This window comes from Nilaparvata lugens, chromosome 5, assembly GCF_014356525.2.
Source record: "Nilaparvata lugens isolate BPH chromosome 5, ASM1435652v1, whole genome shotgun sequence".
Lineage (NCBI taxonomy): Eukaryota > Metazoa > Arthropoda > Insecta > Hemiptera > Delphacidae > Nilaparvata > Nilaparvata lugens.
In genome coordinates, this window is record NC_052508.1 from 54,440,532 (window position 1) to 54,457,982 (window position 17,451).

The following is a 17,451-nucleotide window of genomic DNA, read 5'->3' on the forward strand; positions in this document are numbered from 1 at the left end:
CAACTACATTGTCCTCACATTGATATTTTGCACAATGACATAAGTTCATGAAATTATGTTCCATAGGAATCGAATCACCCGTTAGAAGCACTACATTTCAGTATTTCCTAGTGGAGAGGCGCGCTTAAAGACACCTCAAGGATCAAAATTTCAAACACTTATAACTTGTGACACAATGCTCAGATTTCATCGTACTACACTTCATTCTTCTCGGCTTGTCAAGGTGGTCCAAAATCATGCATCATAAGTCAAATTCGGTTGAGAAATGGAAGATTTATTGTTGAGTGTACTCAAGCCCATATTCCAATACCGTACACAAAAAATGTCCAATTTCTATGTTCAAAGCTGCATGTCTTGTGAAATACTTCTAAAAAATTTTCCAAATCTAGTGAGGATGTGAAAATTGTCCCCCTCTAACCACTCCAGTAAATAATACTTCCGATTCCAATTCAATTTGAAAGTTACAGAAGATTTTTAAAATGGTGATTTCAGTTTTTACATTTTTTTGTGATTTTACTGTTGATCAAGAATTTCTAAAACGAATCTGATACATCATAGAAACTCACAATTGATTCCAAATTGTAGATAAATTCATCCTCTACTAGCTCAGTTGCCTAAAATCCATCTTGAATCACGTTCCCCTATTATGGAACTGCCAAAACTGTTAATATGTGAAAAATATCTACAATTTCCGGATTTTATTCAACAATCAAATCTTATTTTACGAAAATATTTTTCCATGAATCGTTCACAGCATATGAAAGATAAAATTCTATTGTACATCTTAAGATCAAGTAATGATTTTTATAATTAGGAGTTACCGAGATACATAGCTTTGAATATAGAGATTGGCCATATTTTGGGTATTGGAATATGGACTTTAAGTACACTTAACAATAAATCTTCAATTTCTCGACCGAATTTGACTTATGATGCATGATTTTGGACCGCCTTGACGAGCCGAGAAGAATGAAGTGTAGTATGATGAAATCTGAGCATTGTGTCACAAGTTATAAGTGTTTGAAATTTTGATCCTTGAGGTGTCCTTAAGCGCGCCTCTCTACTAGGAAATACTGAAATGAAGTGCTTCTAACGGGTTATTCTTATGGAACATAATCTTATGAACTTATGTCTTTTTGCGAAATATCAATGTGAGGACAATGTAGTTGGTGATTATGGTTGAAGCTGAAAATTAGGTGTTTTTCAGTCGTAGTTCGGACGCCGAACTGTTAGTGCTGTGTTTCTGTGCTCTGCTATCTATCTGTGCTGAGATAAAAGTTACCAGTAAATCCTGCATCGACTAGTGATTATTTCTACTAAAAGTAAGGTTATTTTTCTGCTTTGAAACTGCACTACAACAATTTCTAGTTCAATTTTATTTTTATATTTTCTAGTACAGTACTGATTTACTTCCCACCTATTCTAAATCATTCACCTGAATCCTTTTTTCTCCTTTCCTCTTGACGCATTTTCACCTTTTTCACAACAATTCCGCTGTATATTGTATTATATAATTTGGAATAGAATTTCTACAGTATAGCAATGACATGTAGTCTTCCTTCCGAATTATGAACACTCATTTTTAATTTAACTATGTTACGTACATGATTTTATCACGTTATGCAAAGATGCGACTGTAATTGCAATAAGGAAATCAGTTCAAAAACTTTATTGGTTTGCTCTGAGTGTAAGCTGCATTTTCACTTCTTATGCGCTAATTTTACAGAAAGTAATTACAAAAAATTATCTAAAGAATCCGCCCGCAGGTGGCGATGCAGTGAATGTAAGAGTTCGAATAAAGATAAGTTAATTAACATGTCCAAAACTCAGACGATAGGAAACAGTGACTTGATCGCTGAACTGAAAAGGGAAATTAGAAATACCATAGCACAAGAAATGAAAGAGATCACAAAAGAAATGAAAAAGACCAATGAAAATGTTTCTGAACTGAAAAAGTCTGTGGAATTTTTCTCTGCAAAAATTGATGAATATAATAAAGAGATAGGGGAATATAAAAGCGATCATTCCACCCTAAAAAAAGAGAACGAAATATTGAAAACAAAACTTTCTGAGATGGAAAAGGAATTAACAGAGCTGCAGCAGTATGGAAGACTGAAAAATTTAGAGATTCATGGAATACCAGTAACTAAAAATGAGAAAATCGAAGAAATAATAGGAAAAACAGCAAAGGTCCTGAACATAGGTAATAATGATGAGAGGCTGGGAATTGAAGCCGCGCATAGACTTCCCACGAGAGATAAGAAGAAAATCCCTCCTATTATTGTTGCATTCTCGTCAAGGAAGACCAGGGATAATTGGATTATGAACTATAAGGCATATAAAAAGGAAATGAGACAAAATGTACCCCATGTCTTCAAGGGACTACGCACCACACACATAAATAAAAATCTTGAAGATGGACCTGTTTACATAAATGAACATTTGACACCTCGATTAAGACAAATATTCAATAAAACAAGACTGGCAGCAAAGAAGAACAACTTCAAATTCACCTGGATAAAGACTGGAAAAATTTTCGTCAAGAAAAATGAAGCTTCTCGGACTATTCGTATACACAACATCCACTCACTGAAGGAGTTATCAACCGATAACACAGAGGAAACAGCAGTTGACGACAAGGAGGCGAGTGGATAAAAAACCGGATAAAATGGTATCTATTATCGATCTAATAATCTACAATGAACAGTCTACTGGAATTGCATTCTCTTCTAGAAAATGATAATGAACTTTCAAATGTAATTGATGATTATTTTAACTATACACCTGAAGGATATGGGGTTAATACAAAATACTTTAATATTTATGTCATGAACATACGAAGTTTGAGTAAAAACTTTGACAGCTTTGTATATTGTCTGGAAAATTTCAAATTAATATATGATATAATAGTACTAACCGAAACATGGCTTGAAAATTATGAACAATCTAGATGGTTATCGAGTTGTAAACAAAAACGATTAATATAATAAATGTGACGGTATAATAGTTCATATAAGAGAAGATCTATCTTTCACGAATATAGATTGTGATATCTGTGAAGCAAATGCAATCAATATAATTGTGAACACCGGGCTAGATAACTATATAAACTTTGTTGCTATCTATAGGTCTCCAAATAGGAATGCGATAAGATTCATTGAAAGTATTGATGATTACATCCAGAGAATGCCACAAAATCATAACATCTGTATAGCAGGAGACATTAACTTAAACTTGTTTTCAAACGATAATATTGTAACTTCATATACTCTAAATGGAAATGGCTTTAGATCTTGTATAAATGGCAGCACTAGAGTTACAAATCGAACAGAGTCGTCTATAGACCATATATTTCTTAAAACAACTGATAATGTATTTGACAGTGCGGTAGGAAACATATTTAAAACAACTATTACTGATCATTACTCAGTGACTTTACATTTAGGATTGAGTAATTTTAAACAAGATAAAAAATCAACTATATAAGCAATAAGAAAATAATTAACTACACAAAATTAAAGGATTTATTGAGTAATAAAAAATGGGATAGTATTTATGAAAATCAATCCAATGACGTTAACGATTTGCTAAAAATATTCTGTTCGTTTTGACCAAGTGTATTGAAAATTCTAGTCAGGAAATAAAAATACCACACAGATATAAGCCTTTGAAGCCATGGATTACTTCTGGACTAATAAAATCAATAAGAACTAAAGATAAATTATATAAGAGATCAATAAAAGAACCTTTCAACACAAAACTGAAACATGATCTTAAAGAATATAAAAATGTATTAAATAGATTAATTGATGAAACAAAAACAAACTATTATCGATCAAAAATAGATGAATGCAGGAGTGATAAACGTAAACTATGGAATTACATAAATGAAATCATTGATGATACAAAAAATAAACATGATGAACCAGAAATAGATTCAGCTGAATTAAATAGATATTTTTCGCAAGTTGGTAAAAACTTGGCTGCTCAAATTGGACAAAATACCACCACATCAGATTTCCCATATAAGAGAACCAATGAATTGAATCAAAGCCACCTCTAATACATATATTAGAGGTGGCTATGATTGAATGCATCTTTTTTTCTCAGTCCCGTAAATCCACCGGAGGTGATAGAAATTATAAAAACTCTGAAAAATAACTCTTGTCCAGGTCCTGATAATATTAATAATAGAGCTCTAAAGCAGATAGCAGATCTAATAGCTGAACCCCTCTCTTACATTGTAAATAAATGTTTTGAAACAGCTGTATTTCCTGATTCATTTAAAATAGCAAACATTAAACCGATTCTTAAAAAAGGTGATAAAAATAATCCAGGTAACTATACCAATAAGCTTAATTAGCAACCTTGCCAAAATAGTTGAAAAATTATTTAAAAAACGAATAATGAAGTTCATACAAAAAATGACATTATTAATGAAAACCAATATGGTTTCCAACCTAATAAAAGTACTGAGGATGCGCTAGTGTATTTTGTAAACAATGTAACAGATATGTTAAATTCCAAGAAAAAACCACTTGCAGTCTTCATGGATTTGTCTAAGGCTTTCGATACCATACCACATGATAAAATTTGCAACAAATTGGAGAAGTATGGTTTCAGAGGTCATTAATTAAAGTTTATAAGAAGTTACTTGGAAGATAGATTCCAAATTTTAACAATAAATAACAATAAAAGTATAGAGAAACTGTCATCTTACGGCCTGCCCCAGGGAACTGTTCTTTCACCAATATTTTTCATTCTTTATGTAAATGATTTGCTGAATATTAAGCTAAAGAATGGGAGAATTTCATCTTTTGCTGATGATTCGGTGATTATATTTTCAGAAAATAACTGGAATGATACTTTCATTGTTGCAGAGCAAGATATGAAAATTGTGAAGAACTGGATGGACTCTAATGCTTTGAGTTTAAATGTAGAAAAAACCAATTACATAGCTTTTTCAGCAAATAGAGAGGGTAAACCTAATAATCAATATAAGTTAAAAATCTATTCAAACTGTTCTTCAATAAATCAACCAAACATTAATAGATGTTCCTGCCCTGTTATTAATAGGAAATCAAACCTCAAATATCTTGGTATATGGATCGATGAGTGTCTCAAATGGGACATCCATGTTAACTTCCTATGTAAGAGACTAAAATACCTATCTTATAAATTTTATAAATTGAAAAATGTGCTATCTTTCTCAGAATGCAAACAGGTATATACAGCACTAGTAGAATCCCTAATGCGATATGGTTTAATAGTTTGGGGTGGGACTTTCGATACCCATATTAAAAACCTTTTTCTAATACAAAAATTCATCATAAAGACAATTTTAAAGAAACCTAGAACTTATGATAGTAAGATTTTGTTCAGTGAATTTGATGTTAAAACTATACGACAGTTATATCTTAGTTGCATAACAAATTACAGTTTTAAATACGAGCATAATTTCCCTCTAGCCGATGACATAAATTATAATCTTAGACCTAATACAATTAGAAAATATGAAATATATAACACCAACTCAGCTCTTCTTAGAAGGCAACTTTACTACATTAGCAGTAAATTCATAAATATACTAGAAAGTGAAATTCCACTTAATGATTTCCGAAATAATAAACACAGAAAAAGAGCCATAGAGGCATGGCTAAACTTGAATTATTTCCAATCATTGACTTTTATACAATAATCAACTTCATATTACAAATTATATTTTCGAACACTTCATACGCTAGATTCAAGTTTATATATTACATCCCTGATTAAGCTGATTTACGACTCACACTGGCGCACAAGGAATCTTCCTTTTGCCGGTGTTTTTGCCTCACCTACTGTACTTATGCATGTGATCATAAATTGAATCTTCATTTTAAAACTATTGTTTGTAATATAAAGGATATCATTTCGTTATTACATCTAATTAAATAAATGTATGTATCTTATTGGTTTAAGTGCAGTAGCATATACTTATATTTATTTTTTGTAAAGCTTTTTTGTATTTTGTTTTTGGCAAATAAATTCATTCATTCATTTTCACAATACAAGGAACATTGTTGTCAGGTGTACCTGGAAATCTATATGAGATAGAGCGCTCTCCCAGATCTCAGATTGGGAGAGGGATTATACGCCCAGAGGGATTTTGAATCATACATCTAAATGGTAACAATCGGAAGATATTGTTGATCAAAAACTAAAATTCATCAAAATTGATTTTTTTCTTCAAATTTCACTCATTTTTGAAAATCATAACTCAGTACTAATTAGAGATAGAGAGTTCCGAATGATCTCATTTTATTCAGAATTTTATAATCTAGAAAAAAGGCGAGAGCAAATTTTTCTGTCCGATTACGAGATTTCGCAGAAAGAGCTGAAAACTGGAAAATGAGCCGAAAATACGAGGTACTAGCTCAAGGATACGAGTGTATCTAGCACAAGGAAATTTTGCATGAAGAAATTGGTTCTGGACTTCTCTTATGTACCCAAATAATATATTAAAAAATCAGAACTACAATATAAATTGCAAGCACACCCCCTCTTTTATGTCTACATTGACTGGACTAGATAGATCACCTTTGTCAAATCATTGAAGGTAGTAGCTTCCGGTTCTTGTCTAGTATCTATAGTAATATTGAAGGTGTTATATTATCGAATTTGAATATATAATGACAACAAAACATTAATTTATTAATATATAGAGCCCCCCGGGCTGAAGAACTCAATCATGAACTATTTTACTGATGTTGATATCTGCAACTTGTAATTAAATAATAATTCTGAAACGAAAATCTAAAGTTAAATGCAGTAAACCACCCCGAAGACTTTTGTAACTGCAAATATTGACACAGGGTTAACAGCTAGATGGAAATTCGGTGAGAGCGACTATCAAAAAATTATTTGCCAGCCCGGGAATGCAATTTCTCATTAATTTCTATCCGTCAATGGGCCTCACGACTGCTATATATCAGTACAAATCATTGATGATTTTATGCCTTGAGATGATATATTTTAAATATATCAGCTCAACTCAATGATGATTTTAAATGGCTTATGATGATATATTTTGAATATATCAGCTCAACTCCACGATGAGTTTAAATGGCTTTCTAATTGGATTAGTTGGCAACACACCTTGAACGAATCCGGTGAAAGTTGCGTAGCCGGTCAATCCAAAGAGACAAGCGACAATGAAGCTGGCGAACACCGAGTAATGAGTCACTGTTTCCCAGCTCTTCTGATCAGCCTGCTCAATCGATCCGTACAACAGGAACACGTTGTGATGACACATGAACGCTGTCACAAAAAAATAAAAATAAAATTTTATTACTTCAAATTAATAAAAACAATAACTTGTAGTACCCTTTATTATTAAAAAATTTAAAATATTTCAATGACTAGTTTCGACCATAACTTAGGTCATTTTCAAGTTGAAATGTGGAAAATAAATGAACAAGTTGATATCATATAATATGAACTTGTTTATTCATTTTCCACATTTCATCTTGAAAATGACTCAAGTTATGGTCGAAACTAGGCTTTGAAATATTTTTAAGTTTTAATAATAAAGGGTACTATAAGTTTTTATATTTTTTATCAATTTGTGCAAAAGTAGCCCATAGAAGTGAAGTGCTGTTACCTCAAAAAAATATGCAAAAACAATAAATTATAATTATTTAAAAAAAAAACTTGAAAAGTACATAAAATACATGTTGATTTGAATTTCTTATAATTTGAGGCAAATTTTGATTTTGCACAACTCTAGGCAAACTTTGAACAACCACTAAATTAGATTAAGTTAGTTTGGGTTAGGTGATTCAGAGGCCCAATTTACACAGACATGGCATGGCGCTGGCGTGGCACTGACTCTTTGCCACTTACACGCCACTCCTATATTATGATCCAATGCAAACAGAAATGGCGTTTCGCCAGGCCACTTCTGTTTGTATTGAACTATATATATTGATGTGGGAGTTGATCAACGTTAGTAGACAACGTTTGTCTACTAACTTCGGAAGTTGATAGAGAGTTTGGAGTTGTGTTAAGTCACATCCGTGTCACGCCAATTGTCTGAATTGGGCCTAATATTACACCTTTTTTGCGAAATACTTAACTCAAGAGTGCACCAGTACTATCGATAGTATCGAAGTTCAATACGGTTTTGATACTGTTGAACATTAAACTGGAATCAATATACCGAAATAACCAAATAAGAACCAATAACTAACTAAAATAGTTAACCAACTAATGTTAAAAATAATATTCACTAAAACTGAAATAAAATATACTGAGCTCGAAACTATTTTCTATCTTAATATTGATGTAAGTGATCACTGGTAAATTCAAAGTAAAGTGTAGCCTGCAAAACTAATGCTAGTCAGTGCATACTTGGAATCGATTAAATTCTGATGTGGTTTACACCAAAGCAAAGGTTAAATATGTGCAGGATTTGTTTCTAAAAAAAACTACATTGGGTTAGAAATAAATAAAGTGTAAATACATTGAAGTGATTGTCTCTTTTCTGTTAAGGGCTACTTGTAATATGAATAGAAATAAAAATCGCAGTACCCTTTTATGAATTATTTTAAATGAAGTAAAAATACAGGAGACAAGTTCTAACGACGTTTTTAGCACTAAATTGAACCCAGTTTCTAAACAATGTGAATCAACTTCGATGTTCAAGCAAGACACTAGAAAAAATCTGGTGTGGCGCACTCACACAACTTTCCTTGCCGTTATGAAAATTTATCACCTGACGCTAGTGTTCCCGCGCATCCAAGTCTACTATTCAAAGATCCAAGCCAGCTGGTGACAGGACAATAAGGCTGGTGACACACGGAGTTTGCTATCTCTTCGTAGTGAATGATTTAATAGAATCAGCAGTTGCCAACAGTTTGTAATTGAAATAATAACATTTTCTCGAATTTCGAGCTTATTTTCAATTTTAGGTGAAAATGTTACTGAATATTAATTAAAAAGATTTTCATGCTCAATCTTCTCCACTTGGAGTTTTTTGTTTAAATTGTATCTAAAGCCTGATAATTGGGAATCTAAAATCAAACTTTGCATAGATGGCGCGGAGCTCTGAAATTTTTACAGATATGGGACTTGTGGCAGAGCTTATCAATGACTATTTAAAGTATAAGTTTGATCAAAATCGTTGGAGCCGTTTTCGAGAAAATCGCGAAAAACCCTGTTTTTGACAACATTTTCACCATTTTATCCGCCATCTTGAATTGCATCAGATCGAAATTGTTCGTGTCGGATCCTTATATTGAAAGGACCTTAAGTTCCAAATTTCAAGTCATTCCGTCAATTGGGAGATGAGATATCGTGTACACAGACGCACATACACTCATACACACACACACACGCACACACACACATACAGACCCCAAAAACCACTTTTTTGGACTCAGGGGACCTTGAAACGTATAGAAATATAGAAATTGGGGTACCTTAATTTTTTTCGAAAGCAATACTTTCCTTACCTATGGTAAGGAAAGTAAAATTAGATCAAATTTTTATTGAATAGTCAATAAAAATGCGCTCCCATCATTGAAAGAAAATGTTTGGGTAAGTTCAATTTGTTCATGTTAGATAAAGTTCAATTTAGGTGAGAATTGTTTTACGAGTGAATTTAGCAGGCAAGCGGCATCTTGTGCTGTTTAAGGTCAGTCTAGTAAATTATTACTAGAAATTAAACTTATGGATTAATAATACACTATAAAGGAAGTTAGAACATGAGAAATGTAATATTTCATACAAGATAACCAACATATGCAAACTTAAACTCTTTCAAAATAGGAGACCGGTACATATAGAATCAAATGCCTTCAATAAAAAGTAAATTTGTATGGCTTTTGTTGGTGGGGAGGCCCTTGCGGGAAGGTCCCACCGCCTGAATATATAATTTAAGCCGTCAATGGGCCTTACGACTGTCATACTTCAGCCGGGACCGACAGTTTAACGTGCCCATCCGATAACACGGGAGTGATCTGGTTAAAAAACTTTTGGTAATAAGGGGGGTTCTAACCTGGGATCTTTATGCTGCTACGGATCAATACCTTCAATGATTGCACATAATAGATAAGGTAATGAATTTGACTTATATATAAAATATATGTGTCATTAAGATACTTTTAAAGAGCTCGACATTCAAAGAGCGGAATACAAAAATGGAAATTCAAGTTGAGTCTCTATTACTTACCAAACGCCATAATTCCGATTGCTGGAATTACTCCCCAATTATAAAGTTGCCAGGCATTACTCGTCGTTGGACTACGGAAAAACAAAACAGAAAATAATGGTTTATTTTTTAATAAGATTATTTACAATTACTAAATATTATGTATCAAAAGAGAGCACGATTGACCACTTTTTTAAATAAATCTATACAGATGTTGCAGTCATTGATCTTTCTATTTTAGAGCTGAGGCAGAATGATATATTATAGTGTTTCATGGGAATAGTGATTCATTAGATTCATGGAAAATCTGTGCTTAGTAATTATTTCAAAGTTTCAACATGAACAAATTCTGCTCAACATTTTTTATTTTTTCTGAAAGATTCAAGATGGTGGCTGATCGAGTTCAAAACTAATTTTGAAAAACGTTGGGGCTCGACTTTGAGTTCTGAGAACGACAGTTTATTACAAAAAGTGAACACAGTGACTAAGTAGTAGCAAAAACAGTTTTCCACTTTAAATTCAAATCTGTTCATACATAAATAATGTTGTCCTTAAATTTATGAGTCTGAATTGAAGGTTGCTGCCGATGCATTTGATTTTATATTTTTGATTGAAGATTTGATCAAAAATAAATAAATAAGCGAATGAAAATATTTGTAACATTATTACAATTGCTAAAGCGTTAAAGATATTCAAATAAGATTCAGTGAAAGTCAAATTTTTACAGATCTTGAAATTTTTAAGACAATATATTATTCTTTGACAAAAACAATAATTAATCATTCTGTGAGTTTTATAAAAATATGGTGGTTTTCTGGAAAAAGTAGAGTGCAATTTATAGCGATGGTGAAAAGTAGGTACAGGTCTATCGAGATTTCTCTCTATAGTATGATAATTGAAAATATAAGAAAGTATTCTACAAAGAAATTTACAAAGCTTGAAGTAAGAAATGAAACAAGTTGATAATGGTGATATATCTACATAAAATAGATTACAACTGTGATGCTTTTACGGTGAAGTTAAAACACATAAATATCGGAAATGGATATGAAAGATATTGGATAAAAAAATTACTTCAAACTGCCACAACCACTTTATTATTAGGGGAAACCCCTAAGAATTCCTAGTGATTTATACACAAATATCAACCTGTAGTGGCTGTGACACTTCAAATCTCTTTACTTCATCACAATATCACTTTCACAAGCACCTACAAAGGATATTCAGAATATCCTCTACAGAAAGGTTATGAAGGATATCCTTTCCATCAACACTTGATCAATGTTTTAAAATGACGGAATCCTAAGATCTACTTTCGACTCGAGAGAATAATTAAATGATTATCTCAGAACCATATTACGCAGTCATATGTCATACATCAGATCATAGATAATATCGTTTATAGTCATCAAATACTTGATATCTTCATTCAGCTTTAATCGGGAATCGAAACGTTGGTCAAAAACCTATGTTCTAATATATGATTATACTGTGTAATGAGGACTCAGAGCTCTATTTTCTAGTAGTAACAAGCAGAAAACACATACACCAATTTCTATTACCAAAAAATAAAACCAGATCCAAAATGAGGCAGCAAGAGATGAGCAGAAGCAATAAGCAGAGAGTAGAGTGCAGTAGCGCAGAGAAAGATAGAGTAATCACAAAAGTTTGAGTGAAATAATTATAGAGATTCACTTAAAACTATCAGCATCATTTGTAAATAAATTCACATCCAGGGTGTGGCGACGATAAATCAGCAGAAGAGAAGCAGTAAGCAGAGAGTAGAGTGAGGCAGTAGAGCAGAGAAAGAGTAAATAACAAATGACCAGTTGAGTGAAGTAGTTATACTGAGATCTACTTTAAACCATCAGCATTATTTGTAAAAGAATCCATATCCAAGGTGTGGCGACGAGAAGCAGTAAGCAGAGAGTAGAGTGCAGTAGAGCAGAGAATGATAGAGTAAGCACAAGCGACCAGTTGAGTGAAATAGTTAAAGAGATTCACTTTAAACTGTCAGGATTCCATGTAAATGACACCATTGGATTAATGCTGAGAGTCTGAAGCAAGCATTGATGCCATTAATAAAGAATGCTGACATTTTAAGCTGGATTCTCATGTATCAGTATCAGTAAAAGTGACCGGCATAGTAAAATATAATTCCCATGATTTGTAATTAAACTATTCACACTCAGCACGGCCAATCGAGTATGAATAGTCCCATTATACATGCTCTATCCTGAAAGTAATGTCAATGTTTTTTCTTCCAACGCCCTCTCATACTATTGGTATTTATTTTTAGCTCTAGAACTTGAGTTGAATTTTGTTTTGTTAAACACATGAATAAATCAGGAAACTGAATCTGAATGCTCTGATAAATCTAAGTTTACACTATCAAAAGAGATATTGTAGAATTTATCCATATTAAGGTGAAATAAAAGCGATATTGTCAGAACCTCATAATTTATTTGAGCCAAACTAAAGTTTGAATACAATTAAAGCATCATCAGTGGTCTTTTCTGGTTAAACTCAGTTTAATCACTGATAACCAGTGATGATGTCTCAAGTGCATTGAAACTTTAGTTTGGCTCAAATAAATTATGTGGAACTGACAATATCGCTTTTATTTCACCTTAAATCTATAAGGCTCAACTCACACTACGTCGAATCAAATCGTACGACTCCAGTCTCTCGACTTTACAACTTTTTTGCTCTTTGTCACTACTTCAGTTCCATGCTTAGTTTAGTTTATTTCATCCTGTGAAAGGGGTATAAGGATTTAAATGCTACTCCATTTTCTACCCACACACTATCAGAAATATAAGATCTAATACGTCACTACTTAGAATGTAAAAAAATACAATAATTATTATGAATATATTGCCTTATCTAAAATGATAAAACATCACTTTCATAGAACATAACCTCACAGTCGAGGCTCGACTCAGTCTCACAGTCGTGAGGTGGCGGAGACTAGAATCGACTGGTCTGAGTATCACTATTTGAAAACACATGCCGCGAATCAAGTCGAGAAGAGACTGCGACTCTAGTCTCTTCTCGATGCAGCATGTGTTTTCAAATGGTGACACTCAGACCAGTCGATTCTAGTCTCCGCCACCTCACGACTGTGAGATTGAGCACTACCTCCGAAAACAAAGCCTTAGTGCATTCGTGTGACGTCAGCACAGGTAGGGCTCCTACACCAATCAAAACACTAGCTGATATAGATCAGCTGAAATCAACGAATTTTTATCTGAGTCGAGCGTCAACTCGACATGTTGGTCGAGCCTCGACTTGAGTTGCGTAGTACCGTGCATTTTTAATGAAAGTGAGGTTATGTTTCAGGAAAGTGATATTTTATAATTTTAGATAAGACAATAACACGAATTAGATAAGCCAATATATTCATAATAATTATTATAAAATTTGTTACATGCAAGTTAGTAACGAATTAAATCTTATATTTTCAACAAAGTAAGGTTAGGAAATGGAGTAGCATGGAACTGAAGTAGTGACAATGAGCAAGAAAGTCGTAAGGTCGAGAGACTGGAGTATCCTCGACTGGAGTCGTACGATTTGAGTCGAGATAGTTTGAGTTGAGCCTAAGTCGCCTGTGTGGGCAGCTTGATCCTATGAAGCAGGACTTATTTATTTCTATGATGTATGCGAATCCAGTTTTTTTGTACGGTAATGATATTCTCACTGTACCGGTGACTTTCACTGATATGTGAAGATCCAGCTTTAATAAGATGAACCTCACAGTGGCGGCTAAAATACTGACACAACACTGCTGAACGTGAATAGGCGCACAACGATGGCGACCAGAATGAAGACGACAAAGAAGAGAGAGAGCAGAGAGGCCTTGGCGAGCCGCGCCATGTCCTTGAGTAGGCAGAGTGGCACGGTCACAAACACGGTTGCCAACAGCACGACAAAGTCGCGCCGCGCCAGCAGCGACCACGGGCGCAGGTCGAAGATGCGTATCAGCACTTTGGTCACTGTGTCGCCCACTACTACGTTATAGCTCACCATTGCTGAAAGAACAACCATATAGAAAAGATAACATAAACAGATATCCCAGGCATTTTATGTTACAAATTTCAAGCTGATTTCTTGTTAACTCAAGCCAATTAGTATCGATAGTAGTAACTATGGATAGACATTCGTCAATTACTATCGACTAACTAATGTCTATAATTACTGTTTTGGACGGGTGAGAGTGAAAGAACGACACAGCATGAGAGATACCAGCGTCACGAAGAAGAACTACTTTAGATATCGGCTTGAGATAACAGTGAAATTGGGAACATAAACGCCCATAATATCTTCTTATGCTATATTTTCTCTATGATAGTAGTAACACTATAAAGGTATAACTTGAGAGAAATGTTCTTTATAAAAAGGTATTTTATGATCAGCAGATTTCTTGTTAACTGAAGCTGATTACTGTCTATTATTACTCTTTTGGTCGGGAAAGTATTGATTGATTGAGTACTTTATTTATGTAGATTACAATATATACTGGTTCATACACTTATACAATAGCTTACAATACAGCAAAGTTTTAGATGAATTCACATAACATAAACTAGTAGTTCTGTGAACAGTATACAGTACCTCACGCAGTATTCTCATCCACAAATACCTGATTGAAACTATAATCTATGGAGATACAGCAATAGACTGGCTTCTCCACACATCTGTGTAATCACTTGTCAGCTGATTTATGATTAATAATTCTATAGTCTGATTTTTACTCTAATATTGGCGTATGAAGGAGGCTCCTTTTTCCTTTTATTATCCTTGAAATGCAAAATTTTCAAAAACCTTATATATACGTCAACGCGCAATTAAAGAAGGAACATACCTGTCAAATTTCATGAAAATCTATTACCGCGCTTCGCCGTAAATGCGCAACATATAAACATTTAAACATTAAGAGAAATGCCAAACCGTCGACTTGAATCTTAGACCTCACTTCGCTAGGTCAACTAAGAAAATAATTATTGAACTGTACAATGATATGAAAAAAAATCAATTTGGAATAACTATACAAAATAATATTGTAATGCATCTACATAAATTGGCGGAGCTTGAGTACGAGAGATTGACTACCAGCGTCACATAGCTTCACGATGAAGAACTACGTGGACTATCGGCTTGAGTTAACAGTGAAAATTGGAACATAAATGTCCTATGCAATGAGATATATTCTTATGTTATCTTTTCTCTATAGCACAACACACCAAATAAGGGCCAGACCACGTTAAGCTCTCCGGCGTCAACCAATCGGAGAGCTTCCTGCCCTGCCGACTCTAAAAACGCAGTCTGAAAACACTGAAAGAATAAGACCTCCATGATTATTAAGGTTTTGTGGCTACCCTATGAAGCTAATTTTAGCTTATATTGGGGAGTTGTTCTAATACGCTATTTCATCAGATTTGCAAGAAACTCATGAAAACAATTCCTTCTTCTTCTTGTATTATTTTTTCTTTTAGATTACAGTACTAGATTTCTAGATGTTTACAGTACTAGATTTCTAGATGTTTACAGTACTCTATCAAATCGAGTTATAAGTCAATCTTCCATTGAATTGTTATAGAATAGCTCTTTCTTCCAACTTCTGCATATGTGTTGAGGCTTATAATTATTTATTATTATTATAGTACAAAATTGTACACGTGAAATTCTAACCTTATCTTGGACTTTGTCACCTATAAATTTGGAAGAAAAATAGCACAAGGAGTCAAGGACTACCTATTATTTTATCTTTCAATGTTATTACATTATTGCCATTTGCAATGCAAATAAATAAATAAAAAAACAGAAATGATGTATAGTCATACAAAAATACTAGCAGATCAACTAAAGTAAATTACAACTAAGATTGAAAATAGTGAAATAATATTGACAGAATTCAATAATTTTTGTACTGAATGATATTAGATTAATAATATATATATATATATATATATATATATATATATATATATATATATATATATATACTAGTTTTTCAAATAAATCAATTTACAACTAAGATTTGACTCCTGATTTCGAGACATCTAACAATCAATATTTATGTGTTGCATGTCCAAACGTTTTACTACTGTACTTGAATTTTAAAACACTTCTGAAGTGAAAAATGCACTTAAGGACTCGCCACACCAAGCTCGCCAGTACCGCCGAGGTAGTACCGCTGGTGGTAGTTTTCTCGGCTGAGCACGCCACACCGAAAAACGTCCGCTAGCGGTAGTCTCCGAGTAGTGAGTCTAGTAGTGGGGGGTGAGACGTACTAGTTGCGTTGTGTTGCAAGGAGGAGAGGTGCGCATGCGCTACCTCTTCGAATCGCCTGCCATGTATTCAGGTTGAGCGCGCCACACTGAGCTCGCTTTGTCCGCCGTACTACCTCTCAGCGAAGTTTTGTTGAATCGCCTAGCAGGCGGTCGTAGGTGGTAGTGCGCCGTACTACCGCCGCGGTAGCGAGCTCGGTGTGGCGCAATCAACCTGAATACATGGCTAGCGATTTTTAAAACTTCGCTACCGCCGCGGTAGCGAGCTTGGTGTGGCGTGCCCTTTACTAATGACAGTGACGTTCGTTTCGACCTGGTGTAGGTCATCATCGGACTCTGCCTCGAAATTGACTCAGATTCTGACGATGACCTACACCAGGTCGAAACGAAAGTCACCGCCATTATTAAGTGCATTTTTCACCTCATAAGTGTATTAAAATCCAAGTTTTAAATCATAATCTAGGACACTATCATGATCGCATAATAAGTAACTTATCAATAACATAATATAACATTACAGGATCATTTCAACGGAAATATAAGAAAATGGTGATTGATCGCATTTTAGGTAACTTCAATGTAATAGGCTACACTACTGGATAATTTTATAGGGGATATGAGAAAAAACTGACCAATGAATGGGTAGGTGAACTGCAGAAATGTCAACAGGTAGAAGCCCGGCTGACCATAGGCGGCCTCCATCAGTCCCTGGTAGGAGAAGGAGCCACTGATGTGGGCTGACCGCACCATCAGAATGAGTGAGTAGTCAGTCACCAGCGCCATGAATCCCAGCAACAGAAACCCAAAACCAAATCCAGCTTGGTGCAGCGCGAAAGGTATACCTGATAACAATCAGAATATCTACAATATAATAAAGGAAAGAATCGGCTTATAAATGTAGGGGATAGGATATTCACGAATAACGCATCATCACCGAACTGATCAACTTGAAATTTCGCATATAGATTC

General features: G+C 34.0%; 1 protein-coding gene across 1 annotated transcript in view; it reads right to left on the bottom strand.

Annotated features, from left to right (window-relative positions):
• Nucleotides 1-17,451, bottom strand: part of LOC111046620 (putative sodium-coupled neutral amino acid transporter 11) — a 48,676-nt gene that overhangs the window by 16,766 nt on the left and 14,459 nt on the right. Inside the window, exons 3-6 of the mRNA XM_039428770.1 lie at nucleotides 17,115-17,324; nucleotides 13,971-14,223; nucleotides 10,214-10,284; nucleotides 7,138-7,299 (exon numbers count right to left, since the gene is read on the bottom strand). Coding sequence (XP_039284704.1) covers nucleotides 7,138-7,299; nucleotides 10,214-10,284; nucleotides 13,971-14,223; nucleotides 17,115-17,324 — 696 coding nt within the window. The remainder of the gene's footprint in view (nucleotides 1-7,137; nucleotides 7,300-10,213; nucleotides 10,285-13,970; nucleotides 14,224-17,114; nucleotides 17,325-17,451) is intronic.